The sequence below is a fragment of the Tympanuchus pallidicinctus genome, unplaced genomic scaffold (assembly GCF_026119805.1).
Source record: "Tympanuchus pallidicinctus isolate F22 unplaced genomic scaffold, pur_lepc_1.0 scaffold4, whole genome shotgun sequence".
NCBI classification, from domain to species: Eukaryota; Metazoa; Chordata; class Aves; order Galliformes; family Phasianidae; genus Tympanuchus; species Tympanuchus pallidicinctus.
Genome location: NW_026294758.1, coordinates 37,781,732 through 37,806,278, shown reverse-complemented (window position 1 = coordinate 37,806,278; position 24,547 = coordinate 37,781,732). Strand labels below are relative to the sequence as shown.

The 24,547-nt window shown below is 38.7% G+C and overlaps 2 protein-coding genes across 10 annotated transcripts in view; one reads left to right on the top strand and one right to left on the bottom strand.

Moving 5' to 3' along the window:
- The window catches only part of NMRK1 (nicotinamide riboside kinase 1), a 31,776-nt gene extending 28,239 nt beyond the window's left edge, over positions 1-3,537 (bottom strand). For 2 of the 8 annotated variants that reach the window (XR_008210655.1, XM_052701381.1), the window contains exons 1-4: positions 1,804-2,051; positions 1,520-1,579; positions 1,000-1,090; positions 55-103 (exon numbers count right to left, since the gene is read on the bottom strand). Coding sequence is in view for 7 of the 8 variants with exons in the window: in XM_052701381.1 (XP_052557341.1) it covers positions 55-103; positions 1,000-1,090; positions 1,520-1,579; positions 1,804-1,907 (304 nt within the window). In the remaining variant the exon portion in view is untranslated. The other 6 variants (XM_052701383.1, XM_052701387.1, XM_052701384.1 and 3 more) reach the window with 6 other exon arrangements.
- Positions 2,871-23,463, top strand: OSTF1 (osteoclast stimulating factor 1). 2 transcript variants are annotated; one of them, XM_052701389.1, is made up of 11 exons: positions 2,871-3,040; positions 8,072-8,213; positions 10,303-10,349; positions 10,855-10,905; positions 10,994-11,057; positions 17,058-17,111; positions 17,547-17,654; positions 18,102-18,151; positions 18,268-18,346; positions 18,825-18,923; positions 21,079-23,463. In XM_052701389.1, the coding sequence occupies exons 2-11, from the start codon at positions 8,180-8,182 to the stop codon at positions 21,135-21,137; spliced, it is 645 nt and encodes a 214-aa protein (XP_052557349.1). In that variant the 5' UTR covers positions 2,871-3,040; positions 8,072-8,179; the 3' UTR covers positions 21,138-23,463. The 2 variants fall into 2 exon arrangements, with proteins under 2 accessions (XP_052557349.1, XP_052557348.1); XM_052701388.1 differs by lacking the exon at positions 8,072-8,213 and having other exon boundaries at positions 2,872-3,040.
- The last annotated feature ends 1,084 nt before the right edge of the window (positions 23,464-24,547 follow it).

The window sequence follows — 24,547 nt, the reverse complement described above, 5'->3', positions numbered from 1 at the left end:
CAGGGAACCAAGCTCAACACAACACAACCAACACAACAAGTCAGAGTTACTGACCATCATACAGCTTAAATCCACGCTCGTCTGTTTCTACTTCAGACTCTGGCTAAAGAGAAAAAACATTGCAGTTTTCAATTGTGCTTTCATAAGCGCTTACACAGGTCTGTTTTCTTCAGTTACAAAAATGAGGGCATACACACTTGTACACTAACTGATAAATTTGTCTTCAAAATTTAAATGCTGCATAAAGCTATTCAAATATAATACAAACATTTCATTTCATTTGTAACAACAAATCCTCCAAGTCATCGCTCTGAAGTTCACTAGAACTTCACTTTTAAGAAATAAAAACATGTTCAACCTCTTTAGCACAGAACTTTGATACTCATACAACAGTCTTGATTTTTCTTTCCTTTTTTGGTTTAGGAAATGAAGAGCTACATATTCCTGCACAGCACTAGGGTTAACAAAGCAATAACATTAACTCTGTTAGCACACAGTATCTTCAGAAATGTATCCAGCATACACTCATTCCTTACTTTGAAACTGTATAAAATACAGTCAATTTATTTTGCTGAGCATACTCAGTGATTTTGGCCACTGAAATTTCAATTACCTCAGTGCTGACAAAGTTAACATTAGAATCATAGAATCATAGAATCACCAAGGTTGGAAAAGACCTAAAAGATCATCCAGTCCAACCGTTCACCTATTCCCAATAGCTCCTACTAAACCATGTCCCTCAACACAACATCCAGCCTTTCCTTGAACACCCCCAGGCTCGGTGACTCCACCACCTCCCTGGGCATCCATTCCAGTGCCTGACCACCCTTTCTGAAAAGTAATACTTCCTCATGTCCAGCCTGAATCTCCCCTGCTGTAGCTTGAAAGCAGCATCAATTTTAACAGTCCAATAACAGAGAACTTTAAAGGAGTAGAAATTATACTAACATTTACTCAAGAGCACTTCTATATATCAGGTCTGTCCATCAATACCATTACCTTAAAGAAGTCATCCTGAGAGATTGTATCACAATTTGGAAGCAGTTTCTTAAGCTTTTCTGCCAATGTTGTTTTTCCTCCATTTGTAACTCTGGGTTAGAAAACACAGATACTGCATCAGACAAGATCTCACTTCTAGACATATACAGACCTATGGTCATGCACCTCTACATAAGTAGTGTAAATCACAGAGATGCCATTTGCTCCTCTCTCTCCCCACCTCCAAGAGGTTTATTAACAGTAAATACACTCTTGAAATTTTCTGGCAAGTTCTAACAGCTTTTAATGACAAGAAATAAACTAGAAGTGGTATCTGAGATCTCCAATAGAAGCAGGAATAATTTCTTAGGTGTTACACATTTAAAAAAAAAAAAAAAAAAAAAAAAAAAAGTCATAATATGCTGTATTTGTAAACTGTTTTCAAAAATGATCTATGCAGAAGTACAAGTTACACCACAGTTCACTCTGAAAGGAAGACCAGTCTTGAGCTGCAGAGGAAATTTAATTTTCTAATACTTACCCTCCAAGGCCAATCACCAGTATTTTCATTGCTTGTTTTCTCTTCAGTTCTTCCTTTCCACTGTCAGAAACAGAGTCAGTGAAAACTCTCAATTTAGCAAAATCAACAGTCATTAATAATATAATAGTCAATAAGAAATTCCGGTTACAGATAAGACTTGTTTTCTGTCTTTTTTTTTTTTTTTTTCCCTCCACAAACCTACTGTCAGAACCTCAGCTGCTTGTTGAAATGCTAACAAAACTCTCCAATACAAATGCTGTGTCACAGATTTCTATGTATTTTACCTTAGACAGTATTTAATGATTTGAGGAGAACTCAGAGATTCAGTACTACCGCTACTGATTAGCACAGCAGTACCTGGAAAAAAATACAATCCTAGCTTAATCATTAACAGTATCCAAATGTAAACACGTGCTGAGGTAGAAAGACAAACAAACAACAAAAAAGCTATTAAAAAAAAACACACCACCAACAGCAGAAGACAGTGATGTGCTGAGGGAAGAAAGATGTTTAAAAAGTAACTCCTGAATTCCACAGTTCACTGTGTGTTCATGGCACTGGCTGTCAGTGTGAAGAATGAAAACAGATAACCTGTTCTCACGATATGATCATGATCTGCAAAACATCTGAAACATGATCTGCAAAAAACCCCAATGCTATTTTCAAACTACTGCGTTCTGGGGCATTAGCCTTTGCCCCACAGAAATGCTGCGGCACAGCCCAAATAACACCTGGGCACGCGTGCTGAGCTTTGGACTCAACTTACGTCACCAGCTATACCAATCTTAATCCCAATTTTCTGGAAAAAAAAAAAAAAAACAAACCACAAACAAAACAAACAAACAAACAAAAACCAACCAAACATCAACTCTGCCTCCCTCAGAACAACGTACAACTCAAATGGTGAAAGCAAACTGGCCTCCAGCGTTGCAGCACACAACTCGGAAGTTACTCGGCCTCTTTAAAGAGCCGAGTGAAGTTCCACTGCACTCTCTCACAGAGCTGCCTCGGGCTGAGCATTAAACGTGCAACGACAGCATGCAAACGAGCCACCCCGCCCCAAGAGCTCCCACACGGGAGGCGCTGACCCGCGGGACGCTCACCGCAGCTCAAACCCACGGACACAACCAAAGCCCACCCCCTTGCCGCACTCCGGCGGCCCGGCAGTCAGTCCCGCCCTCTCCGACACCGCGCGGTCCGATTGGCTGCTCCTCAGGCCGCGCACCCCGATTGGCCGCCCTCCCCCCTCCCGTGCTCTACCCACCAGGCAAAGGAGAGCGAAGAGAGGATTGGTTGCGGGGTGTTTCAGGGTGGTGTGGTGCTCGCTGCTGCCGCTGTGGGGCGCTGCGCAGGATACCGGCGCCCGCCCACCCCCTTCCTTCCCGCAGCTGTCGCCGCGCACCGTGCCCAGTAGCGCGGAGCGGCTCGCCGCGATCATCCCCACCGCCCCGAGACACCTGCGCAGCCCGTCAGGTCCCGCCGCAGCCATGTCCAAGCCGCCGCCCAAGCCCGCTAAGCCAGGTAAGGGAGGGTCCTCAGGGCTAGGCCCGCCGCCCCCTCCCCTCCCCGTCTTCTCGCTGTCAGCATGGGCCGCCGTGGGTGCGGGTCGGCCCAGTGCCGGCTGACACGTGGACAGCGGGGGAGCTGGGCTCGGGCTGTCAGAACCGGCGGCCCCCGCCTCTCCCCGCCCCGCCGCCATTAACCTTGGCGCCGCCCGAGCGCTGCGGGTCTGTCCTCGGGCACCGCGCGCGGAACTTCGCTTCTCAATACTCATAGCGAATCGCAGGGTTTTGTAAAAAAAAAACAAAACAAAACACTGCTGACCGGGTTTAGGAGCACTCAGTCGGTCATCCCCCACCTTCCGATGTTCTGTTCAAGCCTCAGAACTTCTTTCATGTAACAGTTTGCTCCGGTCTTTCACCCACTGAGCATCTTTCGGAGTTGACCTGAAATAGCAAAAAGGCAGCGATAGGAGCCCCGGCACCGCGGTTGCCGCCGGGAAGGTGCGTAAAGAGCTGTGTGGGCTTCCGGGAGATGAGAAGGGTGTGGTGCTGCGTTTAGCAGCCAGATAGGCAGGAAGAAGAATTTTTTCCAGTCGGGGTTACTCAGTGTCCGATTTGCAAAATGATTGGTTAGGCTTAGCGTAAGAATCTTAGGGAAGTCTAGGATTTACACTGTTCAGGCTTGCGGAGTTATCAGTCAGACTCATTCTGTGTTCAACGCTGGGCATCCCCAGCTTGGCGGTGCAGGCAGTGCTAAGACTCAGGCTGCTGACAGACAGACAGGCGCTCTGTGTCTTACTGTCACTTTGTCCTTCGGTTCGGCGGCACTGCAGGCTGGGCTGGTGCTGTGGCACTGCAGGGTTCTGCTCATCTTCAGGTTATTTTTCATGTTCTAATGAAGTTGCCGATCTGGTTTGCCACATGATCACTTGACGCAGCAAAAGGAAATGGATGGGAATAAATGACTGAAGAAGAAAGAGGAAGAGAATGAGACTTTCTTGGTAGTTACTCTCAGGGATCACAAAAGTCATTTTACAGAGTCCCTCCATTTTGAAGAAGGAAAGTCTTTACAGATGCTATTGTTGATTTTTTTTATTTTATTTTATTTTTTTTATTTTTTTTCTTTTTTTCCCCTAAGCCATTTTCAGGAAAAGGCTGTCTCCTGGCTTCCTCCAAAATATTTTGTCTGTCTGCCTTTGTAATATCAGTTACACTTCTAACAGTGTCATTGGATTTCATGGAGGTTATAGACATTAAAGCGTACTGATTTAAAGACATAAACACGGAGTCTGCGTGTGCTGAAACTAGAGTAGCATAATGCTCTGTTTGTTACCAACTTCTAGGCTGCAGGTGGGGAAATGGTTTGTTTGCTCAAGCTGTGTTATTTTTTCTGTTGTCTTATATCCAGTCTGTAAACCATCCTGGCTTTGTCACAAAGCAGCAATCTACTTGCTGTGCTGCAATTCAAGCAGATAGAAGGAAAAATAAGACTTGATGGTCACAATTGAAGCAGATAGAAGAAAGAATAAGACTCTGGCTGCTGCAGTCCTTTAAGAAATGTTCAGGAAGAAAACATGCTAACTATGTGGGGATGGAAGGAGATAGAGCTGGTGGCAAGGAAGTGTATTTAATGTTATATTCATTTCTGAAGCTGTGAGTGCGTTCCTCACAGGGCTGTTGAAGATTACAATTACACATGAATGCCCAGATGGTGCTTTGAAAATGTGCAAAACAGGATGTTCTAAGGGGAAAAATATTAAGTATAGCAATGAGTGGGATTTTCTTCAGTAGATTTTTATTTGATAGAAGGCTCTTTCATTGTAATAATGTGGCTGCAAGGGCAGTGTGTTGGGTTTCAGTTGTGAAGGAAAAGTCTTTGACATCAAAGATTCTAGACAATCTTTGACATTCTAGATTCTAGACAATCAACAACATTTGCCAGCTCTTGAGCCTGTATTCTGGGGCCCCTGTATTGTCAGCTCTTGAGCCTGTATTCTGTGGTTAGCCCTTGAGTAACAGGCTGTGAATGTTTTTCATGGCTTGGGGAAATTTTTAATTTCTAGCATTCTGAGACTTTCCTTTAAAACAAGCTTCTCACTTTGCTTTTCTGCTGGAGCTTTTTGTACTAGTTTGAAAGCTTTTCTTTTTCGTATTCAAACTTGCTATTGGAGATACAGAGGAGTGAAATGAGAGCTGAAAATAATTGAAGCTTTCTTCTACATCAGCATTATGCAAGAGTAGGATTTCCCCTCCATCCTTCAAAAGCTCTATTGATATCTCAAACAATATTAGTCTTTTTAGAGTTCATTAACCTCCTAAACATTCTGTATCTTATGTTAATTCTAATTATCAAAGTTACTTAAGTCTTTTGAACCTGACAAGCTGCATTGACTCCTGCTAGTTGACTCCTTGAATGATGGTGGTTATGCATTTTTGGCTAGGGCCTTATACAGCGTGCAGTAAGAGCTCTTAGGAAACTGGAAATGTTATTTTTTTCTTTACCTTCATTACTTTTGTGTTCTCCAGATAAAGTAAAGTTTGTTGATCTTGGGCTAAAGTCTACACAACACTTAACTTTTACAGAGAAAGACAAGTCTTTGAAGGAAATTACAGTTTTAAATGATTCCAGTTGAGAGGAAATGAGGAAGGAGGGAGCAAGTGTGTGAAACATAAAGGGACACTACCATAAAGTAGGTCTGTTGCCTTTGCAGCCTTTGCAGTTTTTCTAAGTTAAAAATAGAATTCTGAATATAAATACTTAGTTTTAACCAGAGTCAAGTTTCTTTCACATTACTGAGGTGAAGCAGAAGCTGTGGCAGTTGCTGTTGACAGGAGCGGAAGATCTATGCTGAATGGCATCCATAAGGTCTCAGCAGTCCGTCACCCTGGGTTGTTTCCTTCTGCAGTCACAGAAGGGTTTCTGTTAGCTAGGGAGAAGTGGGTGTGTGAGTGTAGGTAATTATGCTGCAGTTGTGAGTTTATATGCAGGAGACAGCAACGGAACTATTAAACAGCACAAATGTGAATGCTAAATTTGTACTTCTGACCCTAATCATTCAAATTACTGCAAGCCACAACAAGCCTCCTACAAGTGAAGGTGTTTTTTGTATTTGCAAAAATTAAACTAGTAATAAATAGATCTCAGCATCATACTGTGCTAGTCACAATTCGTTTGTGAAATTGTTCATGTCAAATACAAAATGAGTACACTCACAGGCATTTTCTCTGAGAATAATCCTGAATTATGATTTTCTGTCTACAAGTGCTGTGGAGCAGAAAGAACAAATGTGCTGTCAGGTGCAGCCTGTGACTGTTAGAGGGCTACCCTACCTTGTCATCTATGCTGGTAGTAGTCTGCTCTTTGGATTCTTTCCTGCGTGTCTCTAAACACCCCCCTTCCTGTTCTCCCATTTGCGTTCCTATGTGCTCTTCCCCTTTCTAAGTACTGCTAAAAAGTGGAAGGTGGCTTTCCAAACAATGGGACCTCCTCTTTTCTGCCTCACTTAAAACAATACTTAAATGCTATTTAAATGCAGTATCATACTCTATTGTGCCTGTGTGCTGTGAGCAAAACTACAAATTTAAAGCAGCAGTCTTGTAAAACATACTCCCTCTCTTTAGACCTTGAAGATCTGAGTGTAAAGTACTTTATTTTTCAGTTCCTGAAAAGTCAGGAAAAAGCTTCCATCTGCCCTTAATATTCTAAGAAGATGGCATGTTTTTGAAGATATGCCTATTGTGATAAAGACATTTCTTTCCTTACTAATGCAAAATGCAAGCATATTGTGAAAGATCCTGATCTGTAGTTTATCCACAATACTACTTCATGACAAAACTTTTTGCCTTCCAAGTGCTGTTGCCAGGTTATGTAGTTCTTTTGTAGGGTCTCAGACCAGTGCCGAGTGCAATTCTTGCCAATGCATTTAGCAAAAAGAAGTCTTGCTTCAGAGAAAATAAAATGCATGAATTGTGTTCTGGGAGGACACTCTGAAACTGTCATCGACCCTGGAACTGGCATACAAACATCTAAATAAATAATGCTACCCAAGAATCAGCCTTCTTTCTTTCACAGATGAAAGCAAGTAAGAAGAGAGTAGGAAATAGTTTGTAGAAGAGGGAATTTAAATGGCAGCATCTTATGATGGCCTAAAAAGCCGTGGTAAAAGAACAGAAGGGATGTGGGGAGAAAAATCCATCACTGAGCAATTAAATCCATTTTGCAGAGACACTTAGCACATCTTTGAAAACAATCTTTTGTTATGCTGCAATTAATTAAACAGCAAACTGATAGGAGGAAACAAAATGTTTCTGATTGTTGAGAAAACATTTTTTAAATTTTGCACTGTGAATCCTGACAGCAATCTGTACATATCAGAAGCTGCATTTTTTTTTTTTTTTTTTAACTGTTGTTACTGTTTAGTCACTCCATTTCTTTATTTTCGTGGATTTAATTTGCTATTCATTGTGCTGACAAATCAGCTTTACCCAAGGGAGGGCTCTATGATAAATCTGAGTTGCATGTTTCCTTTCCTAATTATTTTATAGGAGAAGTTGTCCTACAGAATTCAGATGGGTTTTAGGACAAGTCACCTCACTGCATTGCTGAGTGAGAGTTTGGTAAATTGTGGCATCGGGAGTTCCTGGGCCTTGCTCTATGTCAGCGTAATATGTGTAATATCTTTTTTCCTTTTTTTTGTCAGATAGTTGCACTGCAGATGTTTAATGCAAATCCTTTGAGAAGGGAAAAAGACTTGTGGCAGCAGTATGGGACTGAAAAGGACTATTCAGATTTGTCCCTGCAATGAGGAAAATATTTGTTGTGGGACATATCGCTGCACTATGCCTTGATTGATTTTATTTTTTGAAGGGAGAGTCTTTATCTATCTAGAAGGTAAAGTCGTGGCTTTTTGCCCGGTATCTTGAAATACCAAAAATACACAGTTCCCCTTGTTTTCGTTATTTTGTCTTACAAATACATGGTTGGGAGGTATTGTCTGTTAGCTTTGCAAAGTTGAGATCACTGCTTTTACCTTAGTTCTCTGTCCTACAGGAATCTCACAAAGTGGTGAATGGATGAAAGTCACTTCCTGACTGTGAGCTTATTAATTCCAAAGGACACCAGCCAGTGAAAGCTGTAATTTTGACCACGTGCCTGGGGATGTGCATCGCTAAGTGGAAGTACTTGTATTCAAGTGAATGTAGTTACTCACAGGTCTAATAAAAGACAATTTATTTCCAGAACAGGGATACTAGTTTAATATTCCCTCTTGGTCCTTATGTTTTGCTGTTTTAAATATTGCAGACTGGTTTGCTTTGGTTTTTTTGCATTAAAAAAAATTTCTGTGAAGTAGTAAGTCTTATTGTTCTTCGCTCTTAAATTCACCACCATAAGCAGGCTTTAGTATCTATCAGTAAATATTTAAAAGATAATTTGAAAGTGCCAGAAATTAGTAGTGCTTAATTTCCAGACGAAGTGCTGTAAAATTAAAGTTAACCACATCTGCAGTTTTGTAGATACAGATACAGAGCAAAGTGTTTTTTTAGAATATGTTGTGCTGTGATATCTTGACGTCTGGGGAAGTAGCTCTTATTTCTGTTGTAAATTATTGTGCACACATAAAGCAAATTGTCTATAGTTTAAACAGTGTTTCAACAGTACTTTTATCTGCATTTCATTTCTTCTTTCCTAGTTTTCTAAAACTATTACAGATGCAGTTTGTTATTACCAGAATTGTATACTGTACACACAAATCTAAATTTCTTGCTTTTCCTTGTCTTCTGTCATCTTCTCATTTCCCCTTTAAATGTTTTTTATCTTCCCTTTTAGTCTCCAGTTTCTCCTTTTACTTAAATAAAACCTTGAAAATTGGTGGATGATGTTTGAAATCATTAAAGGATGTAGTATGCAGTTCTATCATAAATTGTGCTGTCACATTTATAAGAAAGCCTAGGAGAAGGAACAGTATCATATACCATCCTCCCCTTAATGCCACACATCCTGGTTTGTCATCTCTTCTTTGTCTGTCTTTTTGTTGTTGTTGCTATTTGTTTTTGTTTTTAATTGAATTCCAGCCACGGTGTGGATTCTAAAGCTCTTAGAGTGTGACGTATTACTGTCTGGTTTGTTTGTTTGTGCTCTTGGTCGTTTTCACATAGGTAATGAATAAAAAAGGTTTCATGCTTTTAGCTGCTGCCATAGTGCAGGCATTTAGTGTCCAGGGCACATGCCTGTTAAGTGTTGAACCCTTTATGTCTAAGATATAGCTACTGTGTGAAAGTGCACCAGTAAAGCCAAACTGAAATCTTACGGTGTTACTCAAAAATAACAACTGCTTTGATTACAAGTTAACCATACAACATGTAAAAGTACAGCTAAAGAGCCTCAATTACTGTGTGGTTTACTTGCATCACTGTGATATTCAGAAAGAAACCTACAGAGTTCAGACTGCAGATGTTTCAAAACAAAAATCTGTACGGAGTTCAGGAGTTCAGTTAATAAAATTATGTAGTGTACATGTTTCTTCTCCTGTTCATCTTCTGCTTTGTAATCTTGAAATAGACCTATACTGAATAGTTTAAACGCTTATAGGGATGCATCTTTTGCAATTAATGAAATTGGACTTCTAGCTCTTCTTTTTTTTTTCTGGGCATGGATGCTGTCGCCCTATTTGAAATAAACACTGTCTACTTAGAGGTATTGTAAACACTAAAGTTTATTTTGTGCATCTGAGCAGAATATCATACCTTCTGTACCTGATATAAATAGGACTTGCTGACCGTTTGTCATTTTTCTTCAAATCCTTCAGTGATTGCTGTGTCATTGCATTATTTTCCCGATTAATAACAATTACAAATGAGTATGGGGATGTATGGCAGACATCAGTCATTGTTTTGTTTCTTTATTTTTTTCCTTAATTCTGAAGCATTTAAGATGCTATTAAGAAAAAATATATATGGCTTATATTGTTGCATATGATTGAAACAACGCTTTGCATCAGAAATCAGTGGCAGTACTTACAGTGACTGAGGTGGTGAGCCATGAATGCAATGTAAGATGTACAGGACAGGCAACATATACTTGTCTGATCAGTTGACACATTTCCTTCAGAACCTATGCTTTTTGTTTGACTGTTTTCATCATCACTTTCATTGCTATGGGCATGCCCCAGATTCATTCAGCAAGCAGTTTTAGGAGTTAAGGAATTTACTTGTATATGGGTTCCGTACATGGGTGCAATATGTTTAGACAATGTTAATCATATTTATTTTTTCTTTTTTCAGGACAGGTTAAAGTATTCAGGGCCCTATATACATTTGAGCCTAGAACGGTAAGTATATTTAGATTATAGGGATTGGGAAGACTAATTTTTAAACTTATCCATAATAACACTTATCTATGACGAGGTTGAACTATCAGATTTGCTGTACTGCTTCTTCAGTGAAGAAGTCTGTTAAAGGATACTCATTCTTAAATATGACTTTTCTTCTAAAGGCAACAAGGGTAATTGAGAACTGAGAGAGTGTTGATAGTCTGGGACCAGCCAAGAAAGGGGAAGAAGTTAACAAACATGGGATATATTTCACTGCTTTTGTTGCACAGGACTCAATTGGAAAGGCTACAGTCTGTCTTTAGCATTCGGGGAGATCAAAGGTATGAAAAGTTGGCTGCAGGCAAGTCAAACAGCAGACAGTCAGGCAGTTATCCAGTTTCTGTAGAACTGGAGATGTTAATATTTTGAAAGAAATGCTCAGTATATTCTGCTTTTTACAGGTGCTTATTCTAAGTACAAATATTCGTATTTCTGTTTACCTTTTTTATTTTTTTTCTTTAAGCCAGATGAACTGTACTTCGAAGAAGGTGATATCATCTACATCTCAGACATGGTGAGTCTGACACATCCCATACACATATGTCCAAATGCTTCTGAGATGCAGTATATCCTTTTTAAATTCCTCTCTCCTTTCTCTCCAGAGTGATACAAATTGGTGGAAAGGAACTTGCAAGGGGAGAACTGGATTAATTCCAAGCAACTATGGTAATGTCTAGAATATTTTCCTTTGGTAAGATTACTTACAATCAAACAAAATGGCTCTATGAAAATTACTGATATGCTTACTTTCAGAAACTGATAAAAATACTGGCATTTAACAGTATTCTACCAAAGTATTTCAGAATATTTCTACAATATCACTTATTGCCATCCATCAGCAGCATACAGGCCATGAGTTTGCCAAGTGTTTGTTTCTGGATGTGCATGTGAGAACAGACACTCTTAGTTGGGAGAGGAAGAACAAAAATAGAGGAGAGTTCAACAGAGTACACACAAAGCTCGTAGCCTTATATTCTTCATATCTGTGATGAATGTATTCTCATTTCTAAGATTTTTCCCATCAGCAGTATTTGTTCAGTCTGTATGTTGTTTTTTCTAAGTAAACATAATGATAGGCAGGCAGAGCTTTCAATGACTAGGAGATCAAGAAGTCTGGCACAGCATGGGGTGGCTTCTTACCAAGCTAATCAATAAATCAATACTCAAATTGTTAAGTAAGCTCTGTATATAAACAGCAATCTAAAGCAGATGGTAAGCAACTCTGTAGATATTACTCTGGCAGTTGTTTTTATTGTTGTTGTTGTTTGTTTGTTTTTTTCCTCACTGTTGTGTTGCCATTTGTTGCTTTTTACTGAAGTTGTTCAGCTACAGAAAATTCTGCTTTGACAGAATTGTAATTGCTTTTTCATGTTCAGCTAAAATCGCTTTGAAAAGCCACAGATGCAGTCAACACAGTTCTTTAAGGTCCTCCCCGGAAATGTAGGCAGAATAGCCATGTCACATGACAGATTGCATCAAAACTGTTATTATTTTAGTAACAGTGTGGTTGCTTTGTGTTGTCCTTTCTTCACCAGGAGACACAATGGTAGCAGTGCTATGATTCCCTGCCTATGATTCCCAGGAACAGATAGGCAAAGATATGAGTGGAAAGCTATAGTGCAATTGTTTGGACTCTGGCATGCAGTTTCATTTTTAGAAAAACTTTGTGACTTCTGGACTGGCTGTACTCTTGCCATCTGCCAGAGCAGTTGCTGTTATACAGGATAATGATTTAAATATACTTACCTGTGTTCTTATTTCCTTTGGATGTTGCAGTGTGCTATATTTAAGCCAACAGCTATTTCTATCTGTGTTTCTACTGTGATCATTTTGGAAAACTCCTACTGAAAAATTATCTCAGCAACATTTAGCTTCTGTCAGCTTTGGTGAGACAGTACCTGGAGTACTATGTGCAATTCTGGGCTTTGCCATACAAGAGAGGTATGGGCATGCTTGTGGGTGTCCAGCAAAGGGCCATGCAGATGATGAAGGGACTCCACACCTGTAAGGAAGGGCTTAAGGAGCTTCTCTTAGAGAAGGTTCAGTTGGGTCCTTATTAGCATGTATGAATACGTGAAGGCAGGCTGCAAAGAAGATAGAACTGGGTATTTTACAGTGATGCCTAGTGCCAGGGCCACAGACAGGAACATTAGGTTCCCTTTTGAACGTCAGGAAGCACTTCTTTAGTGTGCAGGTAACAGAGCATTGATACAGGTTGCCCAATGAGGTTGTAGTCTCTTCCTTGGAAATCTTCAACAGCAGCTTGAACATGGGCCTGGGTGCCCTGCTCTGGATCTCCCAGCTTGAGCAGAGAGGTTGAACCAAGTGACCAACCAGAGGTTGGTTCCAACCTCAAGCAGTCATTGATTTTCAGGCCAGAGAAGTATGTGTGCATTTGCAAAAATTTAATGTGTAAGCAGAACCGAAGTCTATGTAAGAACTAAAAATGAAAAATACTGGAAATCTGTCTTCTTTAAACAGAGAGTGCACAATGCCCCAAAGCCTCTTTCGTTGGCTATCACAGTAAGACAGCCTAGATTTAGTCTTAACTATATAAACATTGCTACCTTCCTGGTGAAGTTCTGTGCTCCTCTGCAATCTTTTTGAGAAAAGTGGAGACAAACATGGAAGTACTTAGGCTCTGGTGGGGCCTTGTGCTCCATCTGCTGGGCTTGAAGAAACACTTTTTAAGACATTGAACAGAAAAGCTGATGAAGCCAGAATCAAATGCATGAAAAATACTTATTACTGAACTCTTTATAACTGAAGTTTTACAAGAACAAAATTATTTTTAGCTTTCTGCCAGTGATACTAGTATTGCTGCTTTTTAGTACAAGCACTATTCAGTGTCACTGGGGCATTTTATTTGTTTGATGGCTGTCTGCTCTGGGACCATCTTCTTTGACTCTGTATTGACTAGATGGGACGGCCTCAAGTTATGCCAAGGGGGATGCAGGTTGTACATTAGGAAAATCTTTGAAAGAGTGGTTGTGTGCTGCAGTGAGCTGCCCCGGGAGGTGGTGGAATCACTGTTCCTGGAGATGTTCAAGAGGCTTTTGGATGTTGTACTGAGGGACATGGGTTAGTGGGAAATACCGGTGATAGGTGGATGATTGAACTGGATTATCTTAGAAGTCTTTTCCAACCTTGATAATTCTCTGATTCTGTGTATTATGATTCTGTTCACTGTTTACACTAACTTGAAATATTGGTATCTAGCGTGCATATTTTATTTCATTCACAGCTATAGGCAGAAATGTGAAATGCTGCAATTGCACATTGTTATGGGAGGAATATACACCAAAGTAAGAAAAGGTCTGGATAGGTCACGATTTTCCTTAGTATTCCATTTTTTGTAGCTAAAGTATGTTATATTTACCCGCTTTGCACCTGATGGTAATGGCAGTTTGATCTGAGAAGCATACTCTTATGTTGTCCCAGCCTTTTTAATAAACTGCAGAGCAGGGTTTTGGAGAGCCTACTCATCTCAGATTGAACCCTTACTAGTTACAGATATTTCTATGTAAAAAGATTTTTAAAAAGGAGTTGCCAAATCACAGCCTGACTTCCAAATGTTCCACTGCACTGTTCATTTTCTTTTTGCTGTTGCAACAGGACAGTGACCAGGAACTGATGGGTACTGTTCCCTAGTAAAACCTAAAGCTCTTGAGATGAAGAAAAGATCTGCAGAAGCCTGAACTTCCGTCTGTATTCTTTGTTTAAGCAGTTTTGATCCTCAGATCTCCTCTAAGTTTTCCAATGAAAATGAAAACCTCTGTAAAATAAATTGTAATGCTATTGACAGTGGGTTTTCTTAGCTACCCTCTAGATAACCCTTGCAAATAATTCTCTCGTAACTACAGATGGCAGTCTATAGGTTGAAAGGCCTAGCTGCATGCATCTGCTTAAAAACATCTTACAATTGTAGAAAGGCATGTAATAGGTAGAATATTACCAGATTTCCACTGACCTGCAGCTGTTGAGCAATTCAGTGCTGCTGTTTGAAGTTTTACAGACTATTTTTTGAATTGCTTTTCCATACACAATACATTGAATTTTATCTGACTAGTCTTGGCATATCCAGCCTGCAGGTTGCATACAGCCTGGCATAGCTCACAATGCAAGACCATACTTAATGGCAGGCTGCCCCAAGTGCCCACCCATCTCTTGGAAACAATCAAACCACTGATGTATGGTCAGCTCTGTTGGGATTGGAACGAAGGCATGGAGGGTGCAGAGGGCTGAATCTGCCTCTTGCTCCCACCGTATGCAGTCAGCTGCCTCAAGCCCCGTGTGTGTTATGCGTGGCACATGCTTGTGCTGCTTGTTGGGAAAAACACAGTGATTTCCAATGCTTGTATCTCAGCCTGCCATTGTGTCTCAGACGAAACCAAAACACAGTAAAAGAAAAATTTTGAATGAAGGGAGTAAAACAAACTATGGACAGATGAGTATTTCTTTTTGTCAAGACAAATAGTATGACACTATGCTTAATTTGTAATGAAACTGTCAGTTTTCAAAGATTACAATTTGGAAAGACATTAGCTGCAGAAACCTGCTACGTGTATGGCTGAACTTGCCATTTTCTTTAGAGGTGTTGTTGATGAATATATTGTCACTGAATAAATAGTTTCTTTGATGCCATTAAAAGACATGACTAAATCTCTTTCTCTGTATGAAGCAGTAAAAAATTACATTGGAGTGATTTTCCTGAACCCTTGTAATGTATGTAGTACAGCTACCAACATTGCCTTGGTGATAGTTGGTAAAAAGTAGAAATTTATAAGATTAATAGGAGATAATGCAGTTGCCACGAGCAACTTACATTTGATGAAATATCATTGTGTCATGCATCCAGAAAATTTGTGTGAAAGCTTTAAAAATGGATAATGCCATACAGGTCATCATCAAAGCTGTGAATTTCATAAAGTCCAGTGGAATGAAGCATGGCCAGTTCAGGAGTTTTTTAGAAGTATGGATGCTGATTGTCAGGGTATCTATCGTTCTGAAGGAAGGTGGCTATGTTGGGGTGAAATGCTAAAAGATTTTATGATTTGCAAAGTGGAATCAAGTCATTTATGGAATCAAAAGGAAAATTTGTGCCTGAACTTAAAGATGAAGAAGGGTTCATAGAGCTAGCATTTTTGGTGGATTTGACCACTCGTTTAATCAAATTCAACATGCATTTTCAATTTGAAAATCAACTTCTCTGTTTTAAATGATTGCAGTGTTCAAAAAGAAACTTAAATTATGGCAAGCTCAGATTATGGTAAATAATTATGTGCATTTTGATGTGTTGGCTAAACATAGACCTGTAAAAAATATGCAGCCTTGCTTTCAGTTTTGATAAAATGATTTGAACATAGATTTCAAGATTTCCGAAAAGATAAATCTTCTTGTATATTTGCAAATCCATTTTTAGTTGATGCAAATACATTGCTGCAGATTTTCAAAAGGAATACATATAGTTGCAATCTAGCATTCAACTTAAAGGAAAATCTGTCTATGTCTCTTTCCTATGATCGGAGGGCTGGAACACTTCTCCTATGAGGAAAGGTTGAGGCACCTGGGCTTGTTTAGCTTGGAGAAGAGAAGATTAGGGAGAGACCTCATTTAGGCTTTCCAGTACTTGAAAGGGAGTGTATAAACAGGAGGGGGAATGACCGTTTACAAGGGTGGATAGTGATAGGACAAGGGGGAATGGTTTTAAACTGAGACAGAGGAGGTTTAGGTTGGATATTAGGAGGAAGTTTTTCACGCAGAACAGGTTGCCCAAGGAGGTTGTGGATGCTCCATCCCTGGAGGCATTCAAGGCCAGGCTGGATGTGGCTCTAAGCAGCCTGGTCTGCTGGTTGGTGACCCTGCACACAGCAGGAGGGGAGTTGAAACTAGATGATCATTGTGGTCCTTTTCAACCCAGGCCATTCTATGATTCTACAATACTAGACTTTTGTAAGACCTGCCTTAACAGAGAGAAATATCTTGTGGTTCACAATCACACCATATTTACATCATCACTTCTTGACAATGTATACATTTGTGAACAACGGTTATTGAGGATGAATCATAGGAAGAGTAATATTTCATCAAAAATATCTAACAAAGGTCTTGAGAATTCACTGAGAATTGCAACCATTTCCATTGAACCAGACATTGATGCATTAGTTTCATGAAAACAAGGTAAAATATTTCACTAGTTTCATGTTTTTGTTGTTGTTTTTTTTATGTTTTAATAACATATATATATGTTATATATTTATAATGTTATATTATATATATATATATATACACATGTGTATATATATATATACATATATATATGTATGTATATATACATATATATATACATATATATATATATAAATATATGTAATGTATGCATAAAATAAGTGTTTGTATATATATAAAGTTTTGTTACTTATATACGTGAGTTCTGTTGCATGGTTTGTATGTAGTCCAAGACAGTTCCTCTTCACTTACTGCAGCCCAGGCAAACCAGAGGGTTGGACACCCATGGTCTAGTCTTATCATTCACAAGTCTTTGTTCACATTCATATTGAACATGTATTACTGGCACTTCCAGAACTAAGAAAAACCTTTATTTCCACGCAGATACCAAATATCCTGTTTCAGACTTAATAGAATTTATTATCTGTTTTATTTCAGTGGCAGAACAAGCAGAGTCTATTGATAACCCACTGCATGAAGCTGCCAAGCGAGGTAAGTGTGATTTGGATTTTGGTTGTGTAATGCTAATGCTAAAAGACAGTTTGTTTTGTGCTAAAATATCAAATATATCTAGGATGGGGATATTTTGTCTGTTTTGGTTCCCTGGTGTTTTGACCTAGCTATCAAGTGAAGTATTGCAGCTTTCAGAAGCTGGTTTACGGCCTGGTAGAATTGCCACTAAATATGACGTGATTGTATGTGCAGCAAAAATGGGCTGGTGTTATCCGTTTAACAATGCAGGTACTTGAAGATCTCCTGGGAGTGGAGTAAGAAATGCTTGTTATGAACTAAACTGATTGTTTTACAAGTCGTAACTCTAGCTGGTAATAAACCTTGTTTGTTCATAGAACAGAGAGAACTGAGTGTTTTTAATTATTTTGTTAACTTTTTAAAGAAAAATAATCAGTAAAATGGAATTTTTTTCAGGCAACCTAAGCTGGTTGAGAGAGTGTTTGGATAACCAAGTTGGGGTCAATGGCTTAGACAAAGCTGGAAATACAGCTCTGTACTGGGCATGCCATGGAGGCCACAAAGGTATGAAAGAATTAATTTCAAATAAGCGACTCCTGATTTTCTTGCCTTTTTTTTAGACACATTGATCAAGTCACTGTGCTGAAATAAAGCCAGGATTTTCTTATGCCATTCTGGTTGTTGTTGTTGTTGTTGTTGTTTTTAAAGAATTAAAGTGAAGTTCAGATCTGTCAAATGCTATGTATTTTGTTGCCGCTGTTGGAGGGATCGTTCTAATCACTGTAACTGTTAGAAGCAGAATGGTAAGAAGGACAGTCCAAAAAAAAAGTGTTGTATATTTTGTTGTAGTGTTTCATGGTGACTAATGGTTGTTTTCTCAATGTTTTCTGGCTTTTAGAGATTTTCATTAACTGATTGGATCTTTCTTTCATTGAATTTTAACTAAGATGCTCTGTGCAAACAAGCACAGTTTGTTTCCACTAAACTCCTATTTTTCTCTGTTCTCTGCAGATATAGTGGATGTTCTCTTTACACAAGCAAACCTAGAGTTGAACCAGCAGGTAGGACCCTCACACTAAAGATGTGATGCTATTAATCCATGGTACAAGCCAGAAGTTTTTTTTTTTTTTTTTTTTGCTGTGTTTTAATCCTGTTGCTTTTCCCTCTAACTCCACAGAACAAATTGGGAGACACAGCTTTGCATGCTGCTGCATGGAAAGGTTATGCAGATATTGTAGAGATGCTGCTGGCAAAGGGTAAAGATCTTCACCAAGATTTCAACAATCTGTATGGCAGACTAGCTTCCTGAATGTTTATTAATGTGTGTTTTTTAAACTCCTTTCCTATAACTCAGGTACAGTCCTTAGCCAGCTTGCCTGCCTGATTGTATAAGCCTTGCAGAAAACTTGGCAGCTGTTTGAGAAATAGACATTTTTTTCTGCTCCAGATAAATTTTATACTGCCTTATAGACAAAATTAAGAACTTAACCCTAGAACAGAAGTTCCATTTGCTTCCTGAAATGGGAGGCAGAACAGCCAACAATTTCCCCAACCAACTGTAGCTTATGGAAGAGCATCCTTAGCTTTTAGTCTGCTTCAGATCAGTCCACAGATGAGATTTCTTTGTCCATTAGTTTGAGTGGTTTTACCCATGCTACTGAAAATCTTCTCATAATACCATTGCTTAAGATGTACCTGGACACTAAGTCATGATGGGAATTTTCTGTTATAAAGGGGCAAGAACAGATCTGAAGAACAATGAGAAGAAACTGGCCTTAGACATGGCAACCAATGCAGCTTGTGCTTCACTTCTTAAGAAGAAACAGACTGCAGGTATTTCTGATTTTTCTTCCAATATGTTTTTCATCTTTTGAGGACGCTTACAATTTAAACTAAATATCAACATATTGGCAGTTGTAATAACTACTTTGGAGACACGCAGGATAAAAGTTTGTTTGGAAGGGTCTATCTGAATGGGATAGTTCAGCAGAGCTGTGATAGAGGCCTGTGGTTCATAATATTCAGTGTTGCTGACTCCCTGCAAAATTCCGTCTTTTGTCAGCAAGAGTCAAAGGAGTTTGTTGTAGAAACAGTACGGGCTATTCAGAAGAAAAGCAAGGATGGAAACAAACTTCCTTTAAGAGTACTACACTGTAAGAAACAGGGTATGCAACAATATGGTTTGTGCCTTCTTAATCACACCTGTTACTCCAAACTAAGCCAACATCAACAGAAACTTCTCTTTTGTTTTCTTTTTGCTCCTTCTAAAATTCCTTATTCCTGTATTTTACCAATTTGACTCCCCAATAGAGAAAAAGAAAAAATGCTTACATTTATCAGAATAGTCTCACTGCCTCCCACTGGTGTTCATCCCTTCTAATAGCACACTGACTGTGTTTAAAACAAACTAAACAAACAAAAAGAACAACAACAAAATCCTGAAAAGGAGATACAAGGCCACTTTGAAAACTTTAAAAAGCTGATCAAGGACTGAATTGGGATATGCAGTCTAGCAACTGTACCACTGTATGGAAGGCATGAGAACTGAAGGTATACAAACCTTGTGGATAAACAATGGAATAGCTGAAGGGAGCTTTAGAAGGCTGATGATCAGTTGCAGCAAAAATAGCAGCCAGTTTTTTGATAACAAGAGATATTACCTCTTGTTATCAAATAGAAAATGTTGATAAAATTGACATCAGTTTTGACTTGGAAGAAAGCAATTACAACTAGGAGCAAGCTTTCCTATGTTTCAATACAAATATTTTTTTCTAATGATAGCTAATCCTGTTAGGACCACTGACTTCATTTTTTTGTCTGTTAGAAACACATTTGATAATGGGAGTATTCTTAGTTCTAATGTCCAAAATAATTGAATTAATGTTGTGTTTCCTGGCTGTAGAAATACTGCCTACTGCTACTGCATTTGCATCGCTCCTCAATTATTTTTGTGTCATAGCTGACTAGCTTTTAATCCTTTGCACTTCTTCTGGCAGGCTCTGATATTCTCATACTGTATTTTCAAGTTTGCCTTATTATGAGAGCTGATGTCAGTTTTAACTGCAGATCCATTTTAGCTTCCTTACTTATTTCTCTCTGTTAGTTTGGTCTTTTATAATCTCTGGCACCACTGGACCATGTACTTTTCTCTCATTCTGTATTATCTTAGTCATTTGTATTAGTTTCTTTTTTTCTGTGACTCTTGATTCTACATTTTAGTGTTTCAAGCATCTGTCAATTTGAAAAAGGATCTTTTTCAAAATTTCAGTCCTGTTGCAGTAGTTTACATGTCCCCATTTTCAAATCTGTTCCTATTCAGACACAGCTTATATCACAGTCCATCAATAAAATATTTTGTTTGCTCTTTGAATGGTTATTTTACCACCACTCAAATGTGTTGCTTTGTGTATAAACGCACACATTCTTGTGTCATAACTGTTAAATACTATCCTAAGAAATGAGATCTAAGATATACTTGGAAAAAGCAAGTAAAAAAAAATAATGAGGAAAGAGAAGACAGTAGGTGGAATGTATTCAATTTTGTGTTAAAAATGGCAGCCAACTAAGCATTTGCAAGAAAACTGTGGAGTTGTCTGTCGACTCGGTCATCCTTTTGTTGGCACTTTAAAGATAATATATACAGAAAATAAAATTAGCGGCAGCTCCGCTGCAAATCTTCTATAGAGCCAGAAGATGGCTCCTGAGAGTCACTGAGAACCGACTAGGAGGTGCGGACTGGCTTAGTCACTGAATGAAGGACTGTGGCGTCGCTGCAGACCTTACTGAAGAACTCCATGTTAGAGATACAGATCTTCAGCCCCAACATCCGTATAGTGCTAGCATAACTAAATGATACATGAATCAGTTTTCTCATATACTAATTGTCAAGCACTGTAAATCAGTGGGGAGTTTGTTTTGTTTTGTTGTTGTGCTTGAGGCTTTGTCTAATTTTTATCTCAGACTAAAAGAAAACTTTGTTTCTTTCCAGGTACAGCTCGAACATTAAGTAATGCAGAGGAATACCTTGATGATGAAGATTCTGATTAGCTTTTTTCATTCAGCCTAGAGAACTACAACCTATATTCTTATTTCATTCCCAAAGCATATCTTTACAACTATAAAACTATCTTACTTAGAGTACTGCAGTCTTCCAATTTAGCATATAAGTGAGAATGAAGTAATGCTTTCCAAAGTAATAATCTTCATGCATATCAGAAGATGCCACATTTTAGATCAGAGTTCCTTTGGAATTATCTGACAGGGGATGTGTGGCATAGCCTTACCTCTCTTATCTATTGAATGGACAGAGGAACAGTCTTCCAAACGCACAGTTTTCATCTCAGACCTTCCCAGCAAGTGCCTTGCATCTCTGGAATAATACTCTTCAAACTTAAAAGGTCCCTCTGGGACAGCAGGACACCCATGCTAACATTCCCCAAAGCTTCTGCAGGAATAGGTTCCTTTGTGCAGTGAGACAGGCATGAATGAAGATGCTGCTGTAGAGAGAGACCATATTCTACCCACATGGAGCCAGCAAGAAAGCATACAAATTTATAGCTTTGAGTATTCTTCTTTTTTTTTTTTTTTTCTATCCCTCTGAGTATAAGGGATAGGGAGATCAAGGTCTGCCCCTGGATGCTCTTTCTTTTGTACTGTTATGGGCCCTATTCCTGAAATGTAAACTCAGGTGTAATAATTGCTTAAGTCAGTTTTGCTTGAGAAATACACTTAATTTTCAACTTAGTGACTTGATTATTTTGCTTTTTGAAGTGCATTTTGTTGAAACTGTCTGTAATGAAAGGAAGACTGAATATTTTTCTATTTATCCTGCCTACAATTTGTTTACTGATCTCTTGCTTTTATTTTTTAAGTGCCCTCATATATATTTTGTCCTAAATTACCTCAAAGCTTAAGTGTTTTTGAAGGAATGAGGGAAGATGTATATTGAATATACTACAGGTATCCTTATGAGAGGTATCTGAATAAACATTTTTTTTAAAGTATGGTTTCTTCCTGTGAATGAAAGAGAGCTAAGATTGAGCCACTTTCAAGCTTTTCTATAGAATTTAATAAATACTAATTTAGATTGCTCAAATAGCTGCAACCAAAGTTTGCACCCGACTAAGGGATGTTTCTTTGCCCACATAGGAAGGGAGTGTGGCATGTATTTGCAGTTCAGTCTAGCTTTGTAAATTTGTTACTAATTTACCTGTTAGCAGCTTTGATGGATTCAGTCCAAGACCACATAGTCTTTGACACTTTGACGCAACAACGAAAGGAGTGAAAGATGGGGGATAAAAGAAAATCATTGGATTTTAAAATTAGTCTAGAGCACTAAGATTACAGTTCTAAGATATATTGAATCAGATATTCATATTATCCTAGAAAGAAGAAAATACAGGTAAGGGTTTTCAAATGAGCACATGCAAAGAAAGCTGCTTTAGATTGACCAGAACAGTGTGAGGCTGAGACATTGCACAAACAGTGATCTACAAATAGTTTCCTTTGTAGAAGAGTTAAAGCATTTCGGTTCTAAACTGTTGAAGTGTTAAATCATGTGTTCCAGTCGTGTGAAATACTGTGGTCAGCTGAAAAGCGACACTTCATTTTTTGTGTGAACTCAGAAGTGAAAATTCTAGAGGGGGAAGAAGAAAAAGCCACCAAGTTTTCCTCTCAGCTGTCATTAGAACAATTATTGAGCAGGACTCAATAGGCAGAAACTGTCCTGCTTCACATTTTATCAGCTGGTAATTTTTGCTAGGTCATTTGCAGCACATTCAGGCCCTGTGTTAGTGCTGCTCATTAAAGGTGCAGTTGCACAATGCAAGCACGTTAATGCAAAAGACATGTAAAAAGGGGGGAGAAGGAAAAAGTTTCCTGTGTCTGTGAAATGGGCCTTCTTTCTGCATAAATGAAGGTCACAAGGTTAAAATCCCTGTTTCATGGAGGGGGTGGCTTTTCCCCAGAATTACTGCTTGCCTGTCAGAAGTTTGAAAGCAGATTTTATGTTAACTCTAATCTGATGTCTTCTGTGACTTTTCATCCTGAAAGTTAATTGTGGGATCGGACTTAACGTTTGTATGTTATACTCATGTATTTAGATTTAACTACTGCCAGAAGACTGGCTTGTTCACTTGCAGGAATATCTGGGTGCTGAAAGGGAAGGCTAATGTCAGAAATACAAGTTGGATCCCCCCACATGCTGCCTTTGTAAAGTCCTTACTGGAGTGTCCTGAGGGAGAGACACATCAGAAGGCAGTTAATGCTGTAGCACATTTCTTCAACTGAAGTTACTGCTAATTTTTTTAGAATTTCATTTTTCTCATGCAACTGTCTGCTCATCTCGTGAAATAAATCTCACTGTGAAAATAAATGACTTATTGTCTACATAGCAGTTTTCATATATATAGAAATTTTATAAAGCAAAACTCACATTACAGCCAGAGTGAAATGCTACTCTATCTTACCATTTATACAAACCTACTTTCCACCCTTACTTTTCTCCAAAGTGTCACTGCAGGTACGTGGGTAAGTGTAAGAGACTCTCCAAGGAAAGCTGGCTCCAGGACTGCAAAATCAGAGTGGCAAAATGGTAGTTGTCAAGCTTCTAATTCCACATTCAGATACTTTCCCATGAAAGTATGTGCCTTTCTGTTGAAAAGTAGCTAAGTCTCAGTTTGAAATACTGTGCTGTCGGGGACAGAAATTCTGATTTATCTGGGGCTTCTTCAAACCTGTAAATTTTCATGAACAGCCAAATGCTTAGTCTCTGTTTTTTGTAAATATTTAAACTGTCTTTTATCAAATTCTTAGATAATCACTCCATGTGGATATTTTTCAAGTTGCTATAGTATTTTACTATCACAAAACCCACTTTACTGAATTCAACTCTGAAAAGATCATTTGCCTGGAAAGTAATTTGGTTAAAACAACTGAAGTGACATAAAATGTTTAAACTTAATTAGTCCACCATCTTAACACCTACAGTTTAGGACATTCCCTCTTTCCTGAATTCTAGTTTGTGAAGACAGCTTAATGCTCCTGTGCTTGAGTTTTATGCCAAGGAAAAAACTTTGCTTAAAGTGACCTTGCAGTCATTTTGGTTACATGCTATTCATGCTCAAATATTTTAAGCATGCAGCTTATGTCCATGAATTAAAGATTTCAGCTGTTGTCTTTTAATGAAGCCACTGAAATATAACAAAGATGCAAAGTAAAATAAGAAATAACAGGCTGTGGATCCCGTGTTTCTTGAGACAGAGGTAAGCTGAAGCTAAGTATTTCCAGACATTATTTACAATGCTGTACTTTGATCTCCAGTGGCAGAGACAAGCAGAAATGGTTTTAGACAACTTGAAACAGGATTATTTTTTTTTTCAAAAAATCAATTTCAAAAGAAAATTGATATAAAATCACGTATATTGATTTGCTAAGCAGGTGTTTGTTTTTTAAAAGCT